Raw genomic sequence first — 17,353 nt, 5'->3', positions numbered from 1 at the left:
TTGTTGGGAAAACAATTTCTGCAGGATCCATACATATATGTATAACTTGTTGCTTCAAGAAGAAAGAAAATTGATTCTGAATCACATTGTAATTCTCAAAAATTACATTTCTGATAATTAGTTGAAAATAATAAATACAGACGATCAACAATGTATACTGTTAGGTCCGATTCCTTCAATACTAATTAAACCTGAAACTCAGTCCAAATTATAATTTAGTCAACTAGTAAACAGTTTTAATGAAATTAATCAGCGTAAATTATTTATAATGAAACCATGTTGAAGGAACCAGTCATCACAACGTTTTTTTCTGAATAGTTTGAAACAGAATACAAGAATTGTAGCCAAAGAATTTTCGCAACAAGTCTAGTAATTTGTATTTAAGTGGTTAGAGTACTTGTACATCTATATAGTATACAGTAAAAGCAGTTTTCATGGTTGATTTGCATAAAAAATATTAACGTTCATAGTTTATATCAATTATAATGCTGATCGATATTTCTATTTGGCAGTAAAATTTTTAATAACATTTGCACAAGTTTTATACCTCGGCAGTTAACATAAATTCAACCAAAATTATTCTCACAAAACCTGTTTCTGAAAAAATTTCTACGTGTGATCTGCAGGTATTGTTCATTACTCTATTTTTCCAATATCAGCACTGTAACAGATTCATGTACTAAAGATAACAATATTTCAACATCCTATTCATTTTAAAAAAAGTCAAGTTCGAAGTATTTTTACTGATGGTAAAATCTACACAGCAGTATTATTATTAAAAAAAAAAAGTTTTACTTATGTATACATATATTATCGGATATGTGCTTCTGTATATTGATTTGAATATTTTTAAAACTTCCAGAACGTGTCAGGATGTTATTGTTTATACTGCAGATTAATAATCGAAGACAAATTTAAGTACCAAATGCACAATTGATTCTTTAATCGTATCGTTATAAAATTTCATTCTGATATGCTCTTATCTGAGACAAAAAACTTCCACTGTAATTTTTTGGGGAGTAGAAATATGGCAAATGAATATTAATATAATTATACAAGTTTAATCAGACCGTTGAATTAAAAGTTGATTCAAAAGAAAAGCACTCAATTATTGTGAGTAATAATATATGAATGTGCCTGTCTATTACGGTTATGAATACATGAAATATTGTTTATTTATAAATTTTTTTAAATCAAAATTTCATTTTTTTCAGAGGCAACTATGCAAGCAATATTCATATTACTCAATGTTTGTAATGAAATTGGCATTATCCGTACTTCGTACATTCGGTTGAAAATCGAAACGTTTACATTCTTGGTATAATCTTGGTAGACAGCGAATAGCGTGCAGTTTTGCTTTATCGATACGTACATAGATTTGGGTATGACATTAAGTTCTAACGATTTCTTAAATAAATTGATTATTATTCGTCAAGCAAAAACATAAAAAATAAATATGTACACGAAAATCTTCCATACAAAGCATAATGATAACAATAATAATAATGATAACAATTGTAATTGATGTTATTGTTATTATTACTATTATTATTGTTATTAGTGAATAACGTATATATATTTTTAATTAGTATATATAAGCTAGAGTAAAAGTAAAAAATTATTATTTGTTCGTTTTTTTTTTGTTTTTTTTTTTTGTCTTAAAACGTATTCTATGTAAATTCTTAAAAAATATAAGTTCTCAAAAATGATCGAAATGAATACATCGAAATATATTAATTCAACATAAACAGACCGGTATGCGCTCTTTCTTTTTCTTTTCTTTTTCTTCGTTTTGTCGTGGTTTCTATACAGACAGTTAATTAGTTTGTCGCATATATATACAGAAATTCCCAATAGAGGGAGAGCAAAAATTAGGGTAAGCGGAATGAGTCCTGGACGTTGATTATACGTTAGTTATTAATAATACACATGCTGTTTATATATTAGATCGTTAACGATATCATCGTCAGAGTCGACTTACTCAGCGATTACAACGTTTGGTTCTCATTGTATGTCGGAAACATAACAATTCTCCTTAAAAGCTCTTCAATGAAGATTAATCGTCAAAATAGATGAAAACTTAAATAGATAATTTTTTTTTTTATCTCGTCTATTTTTACGACTATCTTTCCTAAAATTCTTAATTCAATATTTTACTAAGATAAACGGTATCAAACACATATAGTGTAAATAGAATTTGAAAGAAAGTAAAGAAAAAAAAAAGTTATCTTTGCATAACATTCAACTTGTGTATGCAGTACTCGTTATTATTTTTCCTGGATGTTCATACACCAGCTCTGGATCATTTATGTTATTTATTTTACACCTTGTCCGGATTGAAGTAAAACCATTTTGATTTAAAACGGTAAAAAGTACTAACTACGTGATCAAAGTGTCGTAAACATTCTGGTTCTGATCCACTTGTACTCTACTTCTGAGTACAGTTCTTCTTGTGTATAGTTTCGGAATTTATTAATTTTTTCATTTCGTATTTTTCTTAAAAAGATTAGTATTTCTATAGATCGATCGTTTTGTAAGTGTTTAATACAAAAACTATTAATATAAATTACGTTAATACCCTTATATAATCAACACGGTGCAATATGTTTCACATTCAGTGTTATTTCTCTGCCGTATACTTTCACCGTACCATTGATAATAGACTACGTAACAAATATCTAATGTTGTTAGACGTAAACGGATAATATTACTTGCACCTGTTCCAAGGCATTTTTGAAATTTTTTTCTCCCGACACAATAAACGAAAGGATTGCATAATATTCTTTTGATACATACGAGATTGACTCAAGCAGTATTCTGAAATTTTATGACGACCAATATTTGCAATGAAGTTAAAATTATTTTAACTTATGGAAATTGATTGACGTACAAATTATCACCCTTTTGTCTACAGCCTACCTTCTACAGCAATAAACATTACATGCTAGGAAATTTCATCATACTGTTTTCATTATTTAACCGAAGTCAACGACTAAGAATAGAAGAAAAATTTGCAAATAGTAGTATGATAAAGAAACTTGCACAGATGTCTTACAACAGCCAAGAAAAAAAAAAAAAAAAAAAAAAAAAATTAAAAATTAAATAAATATAAAAAAAAAAAAAAATTCATATAATTCTAAGCAGCGTAACGTTGAAAATAATTCATCTATTTAACAATAATTTTTATAGGTATTCACAGATTTCAATTTTGTCTTGAAATTTCACCTATTGACTTATCTGTTCGAAGCACATCATTTGGGGTTCAATTATTATGAGTGAATTTTATTGTTTTCCGCCAAATGCTTTCGCATGATACTAAGTTCACCCACTAGGTCAAACGGAAAAATTGTTTTGTGAACTGTGCACAAAACTAATTACTGTTATTGACAAAGCTTTAATCACAGTTTAAACTGCAATATAATGAAGAAGAGTAGCCGTATAGACGGCTTTTGACTCAGCATAAGACTTCCTTTGCAATATGATTCGATACGATTATTTAAATAATATTAAATAATTATTATATGATAGATAGTTAACAGAGATAGCATTGATGAGATTCTTTGGAGAGGCTTCACAGACGATGATCAGAGTAGAGGGTGTTCATCGAGCATCCTTTGCAGTCAGTTTTTCAATTAGCTCTTGTAATGGGGCTAATTCTCGTCTGTCTATTAGGTTGAATTCCTAGAAACAATAACCATGATATCGAAACTAAATTTCCTCAGATAAATTAAAAACAGTTTACATGCATACATTGATTTTGTGAAACACAATGGGTGCCCCAATATCGAAATTATTGTTAATATAAAGTTGGCCAAACGACTTTTTTTCTGTAGTAACAGAATGACTTACTTGGTGTAGAATACCAAATTGAAAAGTGCGTGTGACTTTGAAAATATCAGAATCTTTATAACTCTTTAAAAAGAAGCTCTTGTTGTACGATTTTTCTAATTTTACACCCAAATCGAATTACAATTTTTAAATTGTAGTCAAATAGTGGTATACATTATCAAAAAAATTCGTGCCTAACTACTTTACTTATATGCAGGATATGCTTGCAAGTACAAAGTATGATTACTGAAATATAGTCTGTAAATAAGATTGGGTTAATATTGCACGAAATATGATTGTATCATTAATCGCTAACAATCAAAGAAAATTGAAGTCGAGTTGAGAACGGTCTAAAACTTAATTGATATCGCTGATTCATTTGGTTGATGTGAAAATCAGATTCATCAAGAAATAATCACAATGTGACTGCATTTGTATTATTCCCAATGATCAATACATATGCATCCTCAAAAAAAAAGAATTTTACAACTCTAAATAATAAGCACTCAATTCTAAACTACAAGAACGACCTCACAATATTTATAGTTGTGAGAAGCTTTTAGAGATCGTTCAAAAATTCAAAGCAATAATACCTATGTTGTGGTTTTGCTTACCTGAACGAAAAAAATAAAATGCTTAAACGATGTGTTAAGATGTGCCTCTTCTCCCAGTTGAACGACCTCACTGAAGTGCTGGTGATAAATATGTGCGTAGACTCTGAACAAGCGCTTTAATATGGTCTTGGCAATTGAGAGGAAATTTTTTGGAAACGGCACTCCTAAAAATGTATTAAATTTGATCCGTTTACACATCGTTAAGATTAAATGTAAAATTTTTAACTGTGCAACTCTAACGCCCATGACAATATTTACTTTAGTGATGATTAATAGCTAGCCAATACTTAGAATACTAGCCAATTTTTGATGGAAACAGAGTCTCGTCATCCAATTGATCCTGCACCCACGTCATTAGGTAATCGATATATTTGGGTGCGGAGCACTTGATTGGTTTCTTGACAGTATGACCATCGGCCCAATGATACTCGTACTTCGGACCAGCTGACATAATCGGGCAGCTCTCCTCTGTACAAAACTCCGTAATTGTTCCATACAACATATTTATTTGGTTGAAAAAGTCGACCGCTGAAAAAAGAAATACTCCGATACAAATTTAAACCCAGAATGTTATTCATTTATAATAATTCATGTTTATGTTGTACACTTTAGATTGGCATGGCGTTGAAATACGAAACACATTCTTGAATTTTAATGCAATACATAAATTTACACACAATTCAAGTATCTATTCATCTGTAGTAGAATCGTATTCCATGACTCAGGCTACTCGCACACTTACACTGTAATTATACACAGAGGAAGTTGTTCAAGTCTGATTCATAATTAAAAGCAGATAATACAAAGTTATAGCCGATGCAGAGTATAACATTAGATTCGTCAAACACTGACTGATATTGCAACAAGCAACAGTGATTACTTGAGTGATTAATTCAAAAATCATGTGTAATGTCTTTTACAGACCAACAATGGACTATATGGACATTCTGGAATTGAAATATGAAAGTTTTTATCAAATGTTTCAGCCCTAATTTCACCCCAGACATAAGGAGGTAAATAACATATCTTTGAAGTTTCCCAGTTCAACTAACGACTTCATTCAAACAATATCTATCATTTTGAATAAACATTTGAAGTATAATTCAAGTTGGTGGGTTTGATTTACAAACACATGAAAATACGAAGTAACTTGAGTCTGGATTGCCTTCATTGATGAATTTGAGAGAAGATAAGTTACGCACTATTGACGGCAACCCATTCATTGAGATCTTCACCCTCAGGTAACATCACTGCCAAACGTAAATTTCCTGAGCCAAGTGTCGCCGCTGCATGTTTCATTAAATCATACTGATGCGTCCCTTCAGGGATATTCTTCTTTGGCTTGAAAGTTTTCGAAGATCGGCTTCCGCTAAGTTATTGAAAAGTACATGATATGAAATGTAAAGACATAGGCGAGGAATTGTTTGTAATTAATTTAGAAAAACACATATTCTATTTAACAAACTGGTCGTATAAACAAGTATGAATAACAGTAAGCAAATCAAACTTAGTTTCAAAATTTTCTGTTTGAAGTGCAGATCAGAAACTTCAAATGGCAAGAATATGAGATAGAAATGGCACAGAGAGGGAGAGGAAGTGAGATAGAGAAAGTCAGACGGAGCTGTCAAATACGATACAATGAGGCATTTTAGAACAGATAAAATATCGATTTGAGGACGAAACGGCATAGGTATATTCATAGGTGCGTTGATAAGGAGTATATATACAACAACAGGCCTATTGTCAGCTCGATTTTTTGTTACTTTCGTCAGGGGGAATATGCTCAGGTGTCGTAAAAAAGTGATTAATTGGAATACGGAAAAATAAAAATAAAAATAGAGGAAAAAGAAAGGTCGTTCCCAAGTGTAGTAGTAGTACTCACAACAGGAAGCTCATCGTTGGAGATATTTTGATCAGCTATTTGTTTGACTATGTGAGAAATTCTGACTATTCCCTTGATATTTATGTGAAAAAGTACAGTATTACGCTGATCGAAATGCGCATGGAACTTTGACAGCGATAAACATGGGAATATCGTCAGTTTTTTGGAATCGCCACAGATGTTTTCGGTTCGGTTGAGTTAACTGCTGCCCTCCTCAGTGGCCCTCCTTGACTCCGCAGTCCGCGTTGATTCGTCCCTCGAGCCTACTTCGAGTCGTCGACACGGTCGTCGATATCACCGCTCTCGATGCGCCAGACGGAGTCAGAAGGAACCAGACGGGACTAGACACCGTAGTGTGAGTGCGTAGGAGTTCAACTTCTGTCTCCAAAAAAATTTCTCTCACGCGCTGGACTGGACTTAAGTAAGATGTTTACCAACGGCCCCAAAATTCCCTAGAGTGATGTTGATTAATTGTTGGGATGTTGGATCTGCGTGGGGAAAAAATGAGCGAGATTTTAAATAACTCACACCACACTGTGGGTGCGTTCCGATATTGGCTCTTGGTGTTGTCAATAATCTTTTATTTTTTTCGCGCTCCCGAGTTCATGGGTAGCTATACCTCTATCCTAGGGAGTTTTTAGCGCTGCCAGCTAATTTCGGAACGCACCCTGTATATGGTGGCATTGCCGAGCAGGGTAGCTTTCGTCAGAAGAATAATTCCCCAACAATATAGGGATTTCACATAAACATCTCACTTAAAGGCTTTAACCTCGAAGAAAGGAGCGTTTCGTAGAAGTTCTAGGCATATCGTGTATATACTCACACTACGCTAGGAGTGCAGTTTCTTTCTCCAAAAAAGTTTCTCTCACGCGCTGTATTCGACTTAAGTAAGATGTGTACCAATGACACCAAAATTCCCTAGAGCAGTGTTGCTTAATTGTTGTGACGACTATACGTGATGGCATTACCGAACAGGGTAGCGTTCGCCAGAAAAATAATTCCCTAACGATATAGGGATTTCTCTAGATACTTGTTACACATCTCACTTAAAGGCCTTATTAATCTCAAAGAAAGAGGCGTGTCGTAGGAGTTCTAGGCACATCATGTATGCACAGTCAACGTCATGTATATTCACACCACGCTTCAGACCGAAAAGAAGTTAGACGGAAGATTAACGGGTGGCGTTCCATAAGATTCGGACAATCAACTTTCCAAGCAACTGATCAAACAAACATTATACAAAACACATTTATCGAGCGTCGCAACCGAACAAATGACAAAAATTTATTGCTTCGATTCCGTGATGCTAAATATGGCAAAGTATTGGCCTGTTACCGACATGTGCTTACCGACCATGCGCCCAGAAAATTATTCCATTTCTCCAAGATGTCACTTTGAAGTTGTATGTAATGCAGCGAACAGTCTATGCCTATCCTTCATGGTCTATGCGCAACGAACGAAGATCGCCATTTGCAAATTAATCGGAGTTGGATGCGTTTGTACAGAAGAAGTAGGCGCAAGTTTGCCGGACTATTCTTGTGCGGAGTGAATATCGTTAAAGGATAAGAATAAACCTACATAATTAACGTATCATCGCTGCATTTTCTTCACACATCAATACCATCCGATCACCGTAAACCGTGAGTATAAAATCGTCTTACGGCTTATTCATTCGTGCACGCATTCATACGTATCATTGTCTTGATATTTTCCAAAGCGTCACTCCGACGCGAGAATCTACACTTCAGTTTAAACTTGCAAATTACGTTTACATAAAGTAGGAACTTTTATATCGCACAATACATTAAATCGCCTGGCTACTACACTAATTAAATTTCCACCAATATTCCCATTTCACGTCATTTAGTAGTTGAAAATTGACCCGGTTATTCAACCAAGACAATAACAATCGACGGTGTACTTTCATATCGCTGCAAAATTAGTCCAATTTCAGTTTTGACCACAGTGTAGGTTATCACCAACCGATTTTATCCAATTTCAATACTGAATTTCAAAATAAAAAACTTTGTACCACGATTTTAGCCTTAAACATCTTTGTTTCTAAAATTTTATTCAATGTGTTTAATCTGCTGGTAACGGCCACAGGAGTTTGATGAAAAAAGTTCACAAACGTCATAAGTTCTGAGTTAAGCTTTCAATTTGATGAATAATCATTTCATCGACATCTCATTACGGGGATGCCCTAATCAATTTCGACGTTGACATGAATATCTCTACATATCGAAGTCCACACATCTCAAATGTAAAAAACAGTTTACTATCCTTATCCTATACACAATTCCAAATAAAAACACTTAATACATTTTGATTTGAGGCAGAATTAAAGAAATGGCACGGATTCTATGAAACCGCTTAGGTAAATTCACAGAATTCATGCCATTTCTTTATTTCTGCGTCAAATGAAAATGTAAAGGAGTATTTTTGTCGAGAATTGCATATAGAATGGGGCTGTTGAACCCTTTTCCATGTTTGAGATATATGTACTTTGATATTTGGAAATATATACGACAACTTCGAAATCGATATAACCATCCAGGCAACATTACAATTTGTCGTATTCATGTTTCAAATTTCATTCCCTTTCCACTCAGGTCAGCATGTCGAACGGAAGTGGTGATCACGACGAGGAAGGATATGTCGTAAAGCTTCGAGGACTGCCTTGGTCTACCACAGTCGACGAGATATTGAAATTTTTCAACGACTGTAGCATTTCGCATGGTAAAGCTGGTATCCATATGACTATGTCGAGGGAAGGAAGACCCAGCGGTGAAGCATATATTGAAATGGATACGGAAGAGGATATCGAGAAGGCATGCAAACGAGACAGAGATCACATGGGACATCGGTACATCGAAGGTACTGTTGGCTTTCCTCAATTACACGGAAAGCAGGAAATAACAAGAAATTCGTTGCAATTTGAAGTTTTGAAAATTTAGTTTAAGTTTAGTTTAGTTTAACTCTACATACTGTAAAATTAGAAAATCGTGTAATCGTCAAATTTCAGTCTCCTAAATTGGCAGGAAATTTGATATGTTACTGAAGCTAACAATAAGTAACTTTTCGAATGATTTTAAACTCTATTTTATTCATGGATGTATTTCATAAGAAAAATTTTGCTTTTTGGAGTGTGATTTCATTAGTATGTATCATTTTATTTACAGTCTTCAAAGCCAAAAGGGGTGAGATGGAGTGGGTGGTTAAAAGGAGTGGATTGAATTTGGAAAATGCAATGGACGATGGCTGTGTTCGTTTGCGTGGTTTACCATTTGGTTGTTCAAAAGAAGAGATTGCACAGTTTTTCGCCGGTAAGTTGTCGTAATTATTGTCATTGGTGTTTTTTCAATCTCACTATTTATTTACAATCACATCTATTGACGATGCAAACTAAACTTCATCTCCATTATTCATTCGGCAATTTTTTATTTGAAATATTTTACAATTTTTATCCAACATGCATTGATTTAAGCTATTATTTCCTAAACCTTACGTTGATGTGTATGTTAACACATAAATTCATTCAATTTCAACCCCTTCGAGACGAACTTGTAATTGTTAGCACACACCATGTTTTAGACAACTTGAGGACAAGGTTTATAATATCGAATAAAGTATGGAACTTTGACAAGAATAAAATAAACATAAAAAAGTACACCTTTTCATAGCATTTAGAGATAGGCAAATATCAAGCAGTGGGCTTGCACCATTTTATTCGATACAGATTGACACGCTTAATTTAGTGTTGCAATGTAAGTAAAGTTCGAGTTTTTCGACTGGGTTTCCTGCTATAGCAGCCAAATAAAAAGCTATGCAGAGTATCCAAAATACTGATCAATGTGATGAACTATCCTTATTAAAGTTAAAATACTTGATCGTATCTGTAGTGTGATAGTGAGTAAATAAAAATCATAATTAAATCTCTACGCTTTACCATAAGCGTATGCATTTTGGACAGTCGGCTCGAAGGCGTTCGATCAAACATTGAAAAAACAGCCAGTGTTTTTCTAAATTCATCAATAAAAGTTGTACAGGTTTGAATTTTTTTTTTTTTAGCCCAGAACTTGCTGGTGATTTTTTCGTATTTCCAATTGTATTTTCAAACTTCAAAACTAAACAGTAATGGAAACTGTTCTTGGGTCTATAGTTTGGTAGTATCGGTTTGAATTTAAATTTAAATCTCGTTGCTTCAAGATGATTTAGGTCTGAAGTATGGCTGCTGTATTGATTGAATTAATTGAAAGGAGTATGAAACATTTGCAGTAACAACAATTGTCATACTACCAATGACGATTAGGAAAGAGAATAACGAATGATACGTGACAAATAAGCAGAGTTTTTTTTAATCAACTTACGTTTCTGCATCCACCATCATAAACACAAATACCATAGTTTCAGTATCAGCTTTGGGTGAAAAAAGTTTTGCAAGCACCTTTCTGGTTTCACGCGTCTTTAAATCAATAGATTTTTTTCCGTGTACTGTTGCAATAACAGTCGGTAATTGCAAAAGTAATTCTAAACGGAAACACATTGGATGGATAATCATAGTTTTGCATGTAGGAAGACATATGTTTTTTTTTTTTTAACACGTCTATATTGATAAGGGATTTTTATTAATTTCAACATGTAAGTCATTAAATGGGCTTTAATTAAGCTACAATATCGTTCTTTGATTATGTGTGGGTCAGGGTTGGAGATTTTGCCGAACGGGATATCGCTACCTACAGACTACACGGGCCGCAGTACTGGGGAGGCTTACGTTCAGTTTGTTAACAAAGATGTTGCGGAGAGAGCTCTGCAGAAACACAAGGAAAAGATAGGACACAGGTGGGGCACTGATACTAGCTGGGTCTGGGTATACTTATCATTTCTCAATATTATTAGTCCCTAATAGGAAGGCATACTTATTTCTTTATTTATTCATTTTTCCATACAAGCAGTTTCTCTAACCCCAAGCTACATTTTTCGCATTCATTATAACGTTTATAGGCAATGCAACACTTGTACTAATTAAATCTTGCTACAAAATTTTTATCGATTTGCTTAATTGGTTCAATTACAATCGTATTCTTACTAAACTTACGGTTATTCAAATATAATACCTGCGTTTAGATATTGTTGCAATGGTTACGTTTCGTACTTGATTTCTTTGTACAAAGTTATATTTAAAGTATGGCTTTGAAGCAAATAATGGTTTTAGATGAAGTAAAAAATTTAGAATCTTCTTTCACATAAAAGACGGACAAAGAAAAAAACATTTTTATCTTCCAATATACTGAATAAGAGTAAAATCTCATTTGTTATTGCTGGATTGAACATTCTTTATGTTGGAAAATTGATCAAAGTGAGCTGTTGCTTTTATCTCGTTGAGCAGCATCAGTAAGAGTCAGTGTCAATCAGTTGAAGTGATTTATATAGTGACTGTGAGATTTTATGAGGTTGAAGTTCGTAGCATTGATGTAACGATTCCTTATCCAGGAAAAAAAAGACATTGTTCTGCGACTTACAGATTGTCCGAAATGCAGTAAAACCTGACGAGGTAAAACATGTTTTGATATTCTACGAACTCAACAACTTCAATCAGTCCAAAGTTCCGAAACAGTGGTTTTTCTGTTATTACTTAATTATCACCTTCAATCTCGTGAGATTTTTCATTCTAAAAACCGTTCAACTTTGTGCTAGCTCAAACAGCTATTCTAATTATCAATACAACGCAACTTGTTCTGAGTCCTAAATGCGAAGAATTTGACTTGTGACATTAGGAAACTGCAGGTTTAAAAATAGCTTGAAAAAAGAACAAAGATCATGCTGATAGCAATATTAGTCAGAACAGAAATAAGTGAAAAGTACTGTTGGCCCAACTGATACCCGTGGGTGGGTGCCGGGAGGGTGGTACCCCATACATCCTCAACAAATCCTGTGGGAGGTGGGTAGGGCTACCCCAAGGGATATCACCGAGGGAGGGGGGGGTCCAGCGGAGGTAGTAAACATCAAATTACATTTCACACAGTCATACGACAAAGACAATTGTACTTCTCGCAACACGTCTTGTGATTTGACCATCAATTTGGTCGGCAGTGTCTTTATCCGTTCAGCAATTTCACATTGTCTTTGGTCCTCCGAATTTATCTCAGTTTTATGGTTCTTTATTTCACTTCATAATAAGAAATTGATCTGTTGCAACGAGTACGATTGTCTTTGTATTTTACTACAAGATCCAAGTCTAGGAGGGCTGGGTTGGCACGGCGTCAACGTTATATTAGGGTGGGTATGTAGGTAATAATTTTCAACGTCGGTCAATTTCAATCTGTCGAGGCTACTGAAGAAGGGGGGAGTCTGGTAGTGGTGGGAGGCTGGTGCAACTGAAAACTGGGAGGTGGGGTACAATTTCCACTTACGGTACAACAAACATCTAAATTCATACTATATAGTATTTCATTATTTATTAAATAATGTTTCTTCTTTTTTTTTCAGTTAGGTTGTTCGTATGTGAATAACAATGAAATTATTCCACAATAAAGCTGTAGGTTGTAATTCACAAACTTATTATTTGTTAGTTTTTTTTTTTCTTTTTTGTTTTTTAAGGCATTGTTATCGTTGATTTTAATTGCGCGAAACCTTCCCTATCGTTTATTACAGACTATTTATTTTACGCACTTTATTACGATCTGCTGGTGTGAGAAATGTTAAGAAATGTCTGATTCTTGCCTCATTGACCAATCTTGTTGATTTTTTTTTCTTTATATATATATATATTTCGAGAAGAAAATCATCAGCCTGTTTCATCGTGTACAGTTTCTATAATTTGTTGTTTTTTTTTTTTCTCTCCCATGTACACAAATCATCATCGTTGTCAAGTACAGGATCTTTAACCGTCCAACAAGACGATACGATTAATTCCCTATTCATTTCGCATCTATGGAATAGAATGAGTACGAATGTCATTAAGTAGGAAATTCGACACGAACAACCTAACTCCAACATTATACATTTTTGATTATTTTTGCACAAGGAAGCTGAATAAGAGGACTTTGGTAATCCATTTATTATAGTCTCAATATTTCTCTTTTTTTTTTTTTCATAAATAAAAATATAGGATCAGTAAAGTAAAGTAGTAACCGAACAATATGATCCCTCCTTGACATGAATATTGTGGTATTTGTAAATGTGAAGAAAAAATAAATTGTGGTAGACATCTTGGAGATAGATTTGTTTCCGTGTGTGATGATACTTTTGTTTATATAACAGTTTGAATAAACGCATAAGATTGTAGATAAAATGTAGCCAGTGAAGTCAGTCAATGGCTTGTTTTTATTAAAAAGGATATTCAAGATTTCTCTATATTAGCCAATTCTAATCAAGGCTATGAATATTGGTTCAGTAAATAATTAACGAAGCTGCAAGAAACACGCATCTTGAATATTCCGTCAACGTTATATTGATCTGAAATTCACATTTTACCACAATTAACAGGTACATTGAAATATTCCGAAGCAGCTTGTCAGAGGTTCGTGCCAGCATTGGTCCTAAAATGCGCGGAGGCCCAATGGGTAGTTTCAACCAAAGACCTGCACCCTATGATCGTGGGGACAGATTCGGAGGGATGAATCGTTTCAGCAATAACGGTAGAGGCTCCAGGAGTAGAGGTATGTATTGAAACTCAACTTGGCTCTGTCGTATTCTCATTTTCAATGAAAAAGTTTATGCAACGATGTCAAATTTTCAAGCCTAGGGTAAAAGTGGCGATGATGTACTTTTTAAAAACTATTAGTGTTCTTCACCGACAAATTACAGGCTAGGTTGGTACGTCAAGGGGGTATACGATACGAGTAGACGATTAAAAAAGAACGTGAATTTTGGGAATTTATATCTTGACGTCAAATTATTTGTTTCATTCAAAAATATGTACATAGATGGAGCTTTATTTACACGTTTTTTATTATTATTATTATTGAATCAATTAACAATGAGCATTGGCGTTGACAATAACGTCAACCATTGCGTTCAGTGACATGTTTGGCAATCCTTACGCTATGTCATTAATAGTTAAACCAATTTACTTCAATTTTTCAAATTCAGAGATAGTATTCTTGAATTTTTTATTGATTTTTCGTACCTCTTTTTATACGACTTTAAAACTACGAATAATACAGTTGAACTGGAACTTTGACGATATTTATTTTCGTAGACTTTGATAGTGGATTATGGGGTGGAAGCAATAACTTTGGATCACGCGGCGGAAATATGTGTATGCGTGGCAGCATGGATATGAAGGGTAATAACTTTAGAGGCAGTGGAGATAATTGGAACGGTGGAAACTCTGGTCTTCACTGTATCCACATGCGAGGCCTTCCCTTCAGAGCTACGGAACAAGATATTGCAGATGTGAGAATACTTTGAATTAATAGCAATTAATAAATCTGCTTACACACCTGAGCATAATAATTTGAGAAATATAGTTGAAAATTTTTTACTTCTCTTGAGTCTTTGTATTCAGCTTGTTCTTCACATTATCAGCTTCTTGGCATTCAATGAATTATTTGGTTACTGAAAAGATAAATTTCGATTACTATTTTCATTCGATATGGCTAATCAAATGTAAGAAAATTACAAAATATACTGAAAATTATACTAAAAATTTTGAAATCGACGAACGAGACTGGATGGATCTTTTTACGGTTTTGATGACAAGTTCGTTTTTTTTATAGTTTTTCAGGCCTATTGTCCCCGTGAATATACGTCTCTTATTGGAGAACAGCGGGAGAGCGTCGGGCGAAGCAGATGTTGAATTTGCCAGCCATGACGAAGCTGTCAAAGCTATGTCAAAGGTTGGTAAATTATAAATATAGGGTGTCTAGCTGTCAGGGAAATCTGGAAAATCGGGAATTTTCAGGGAATTTCCACGTGTTTGGAAAACCAGGAAATGGATTCAAGGTCAAGGGATTCGGACATGTGTCCTGGAATTTTTGCATTTTCTTCCTCACTAGTTTACGAGTACTCGCCATGAGACAATTAAAGGGGCTTAGTGTGAAAAAGGTATAAGTGACGAAAAATATGGTTTTTGAAGGATTTTTAAGAATCGACGAATCGATGTTGGGCACTTTAAAATTTATGAACAATATATACGGTAAATACTCTCAGATTAATGTTTCCACCTTCAGGTTTCGAAAGAATGGCTAATCCTAATCTTCCGTTAGTTGGTCTCTCAAAATTTGAGTGTTTATTGATATATTCGATAATTGAGTTTAAGCAAAATTGAAGTTAAAGAAAAATTAGACTATTTCAAATTACCGTGGAAACATCTGATGTCTAATCTTTAACTAATTTCCACGAAAGTAGTGAGTTCTTTTGTGAGTAATGTTAGGTTGAAATGAGTTCTGGAAAATGTCTATTTTCATTTGGAAAACTGGGAAATGACAGGGAATTCGATGTGTCATTAAACGCTAGACACCCTGAAATAGTATCTATTAGCAGTAATATAAAGTGATGTGTTATTTTCAGAATCGTATAAAATTTCATTCAATTTGACTCTATTTTCAAACTACAGGATAAAAGCCACATGTCACACAGATACATAGAACTGTTTCTCAACTCGTCTAGTGGATCAGGTGGTATATCAGGATTGGGAGGGATTGGCAACTTCTGCGGAGGTAAGTAGTAATACCAGAATTGACTTGTTAAAAATATTGGATATAAGCTGTAGCATGATTTTCTGCGAGTTTGTAAATTACAATGTGTAAACCTGTGACAAAAAAAAAAAAAAGAAGAAATTCACTGGGTTATTCGTGTATATTTTTTTAATATGTGCTACTTTTTCTTGTTGCAACTAAAACAGAATTATGCCAATTACAATGATCGATAACATAACAACTAAGGTACACAGTGTTCAATCAAACATCATTTTTATTTTTCAATGTATTACAGGATTAGGCAGTAATTTCAGACCAGGTTATTCACCGAACAACCGGGGTTACAACAACAGTCAACTCGGAGGAAATAACTATAATAGTTTTTGAGATAAGTGATTGATACTATGAGATGATATTTGTCAATGATCATGGTCAATTTTTTTGTCGTTCCCTATGACGTTCAGCGTTGGTCTTTAAGAAGTGAACAAGTATTCAATTTGATTAAGATATTGTCAAATTACTATAACTGATATTAATTATATAAATTGATTAGCTTTATTATAGTTTCTTTGTATCATCGTCACATTTATATACTTAACTACTTCGAGTTGCAGACTTGAAATTTTCCTACCCTCGTTTTATTTACATTTGTATAAATGATAGTAATGATAATAATAATAATAAATCTAATAGCGTTTGGTCAAATTAAAGACAAGCGATACAGTGTCATATAAGTTTATGATATATTGCGAACGATGATGTACGGTATATAAGTTATGGTACAGAAAAAAATTACTTTTATTTTCATAACATATGATTATAAACAATTATATGTATCCGCATTCAATTAATTTCGAAAAATGTTAAAGTTACTCAGAAATGAATTCCGTACAAAAAATGATGCAAGTTGATGTTAATTTTCGTGTGCTAATAGTACGCAAATGTTTTGTAAAATTTATAATTTACCAGAAATATTTTCAAACCAAAATGTTTTCAAAAGTCAAACTTTGGTTGGATTTTCAGTTTTTTTTTTTTTTTCTCGTTTTCCGTGACGAGAACATTCATTCTTATTTACCGCACGTTCAGTAAACTTGGCAATATGAAATTCTAGGGTACTAATACTATACACCCTCGAAAGTTCTACATACGTATAATATTTACAATTAGGCATATATTTCTTTTCCGTATCCGAATCTCTTTCCAGGTTTTTCGGATATCAAAATAATGTTTCAGTCGATTATCCATACATTGTGCAATCATGTGCAGCGTAAATGTGTCCTGATTATTTGTAATAAAACAAGTACCTTATTTACTAGATTTACAAAAGTTTCCATTGCGTGAAATAGTTGGAAACAATATAGAACTATGACGAATTTTTCTCCCCC

At 33.6% G+C, this 17,353-nt stretch overlaps 2 protein-coding genes across 3 annotated transcripts; one reads left to right on the top strand and one right to left on the bottom strand.

Moving 5' to 3' along the window:
* Window positions 1-982: 982 nt before the first annotated feature.
* LOC124414699 (MOB kinase activator 1B) lies at window positions 983-6,604 on the bottom strand. Of its 2 annotated transcripts, XR_006930060.1 has the most exons (6): window positions 6,325-6,604; window positions 5,645-5,811; window positions 4,743-4,970; window positions 4,443-4,606; window positions 2,755-3,681; window positions 983-996 (listed from the first exon to the last, which is right to left on the bottom strand). XR_006930060.1 is itself a non-coding variant. In XM_046895721.1 (5 exons), the coding sequence occupies exons 1-5, from the start codon at window positions 6,336-6,338 to the stop codon at window positions 3,601-3,603; spliced, it is 654 nt and encodes a 217-aa protein (XP_046751677.1). In that variant the 5' UTR covers window positions 6,339-6,604; the 3' UTR covers window positions 1,782-3,600. The 2 variants fall into 2 exon arrangements, 1 of the variants encoding a protein (XP_046751677.1); XM_046895721.1 differs by lacking the exon at window positions 983-996 and having other exon boundaries at window positions 1,782-3,681.
* A 1,179-nt stretch (window positions 6,605-7,783) lies between these two features.
* LOC124414734 (heterogeneous nuclear ribonucleoprotein H-like) lies at window positions 7,784-16,804 on the top strand. The gene is made up of 9 exons (XM_046895771.1): window positions 7,784-7,964; window positions 8,937-9,201; window positions 9,507-9,650; window positions 11,028-11,166; window positions 13,813-13,985; window positions 14,528-14,724; window positions 15,048-15,167; window positions 15,887-15,989; window positions 16,264-16,804. Exons 2-9 carry the CDS (start codon window positions 8,943-8,945, stop codon window positions 16,353-16,355), a joined length of 1,227 nt encoding a protein of 408 aa, XP_046751727.1. The 5' UTR covers window positions 7,784-7,964; window positions 8,937-8,942; the 3' UTR covers window positions 16,356-16,804.
* The last annotated feature ends 549 nt before the right edge of the window (window positions 16,805-17,353 follow it).

This window comes from Diprion similis, chromosome 14, assembly GCF_021155765.1.
Source record: "Diprion similis isolate iyDipSimi1 chromosome 14, iyDipSimi1.1, whole genome shotgun sequence".
Lineage (NCBI taxonomy): Eukaryota > Metazoa > Arthropoda > Insecta > Hymenoptera > Diprionidae > Diprion > Diprion similis.
Note: the sequence above shows the minus strand (reverse complement) of the source record. Positions and strands in the feature narration are given on the sequence as shown.

Excerpts from the sequence above, each read along its gene's own strand:
- LOC124414699 (XM_046895721.1), bottom strand. Across the intron at positions 4,971-5,644 it reads TGAATGGGTTGCCGTCAATA|CGGTCGACTTTTTCAACCAA; the intron begins GTGCGTAACTTA and ends TTCTTTTTTCAG. Across the intron at positions 3,682-4,442 it reads ATTTTATTTTTTTCGTTCAG|GAATTCAACCTAATAGACAG; the intron begins GTAAGCAAAACC and ends TATTGTTTCTAG.
- LOC124414734 (XM_046895771.1), top strand. The coding sequence starts at position 8,943 with ATGTCGAACGGAAGTGGTGATCACGACGAGGAAGGATATGTCGTAAAG. Across the intron at positions 9,651-11,027 it reads GATTGCACAGTTTTTCGCCG|GGTTGGAGATTTTGCCGAAC; the intron begins GTAAGTTGTCGT and ends TGTGTGGGTCAG. Across the intron at positions 11,167-13,812 it reads AAGGAAAAGATAGGACACAG|GTACATTGAAATATTCCGAA; the intron begins GTGGGGCACTGA and ends CACAATTAACAG.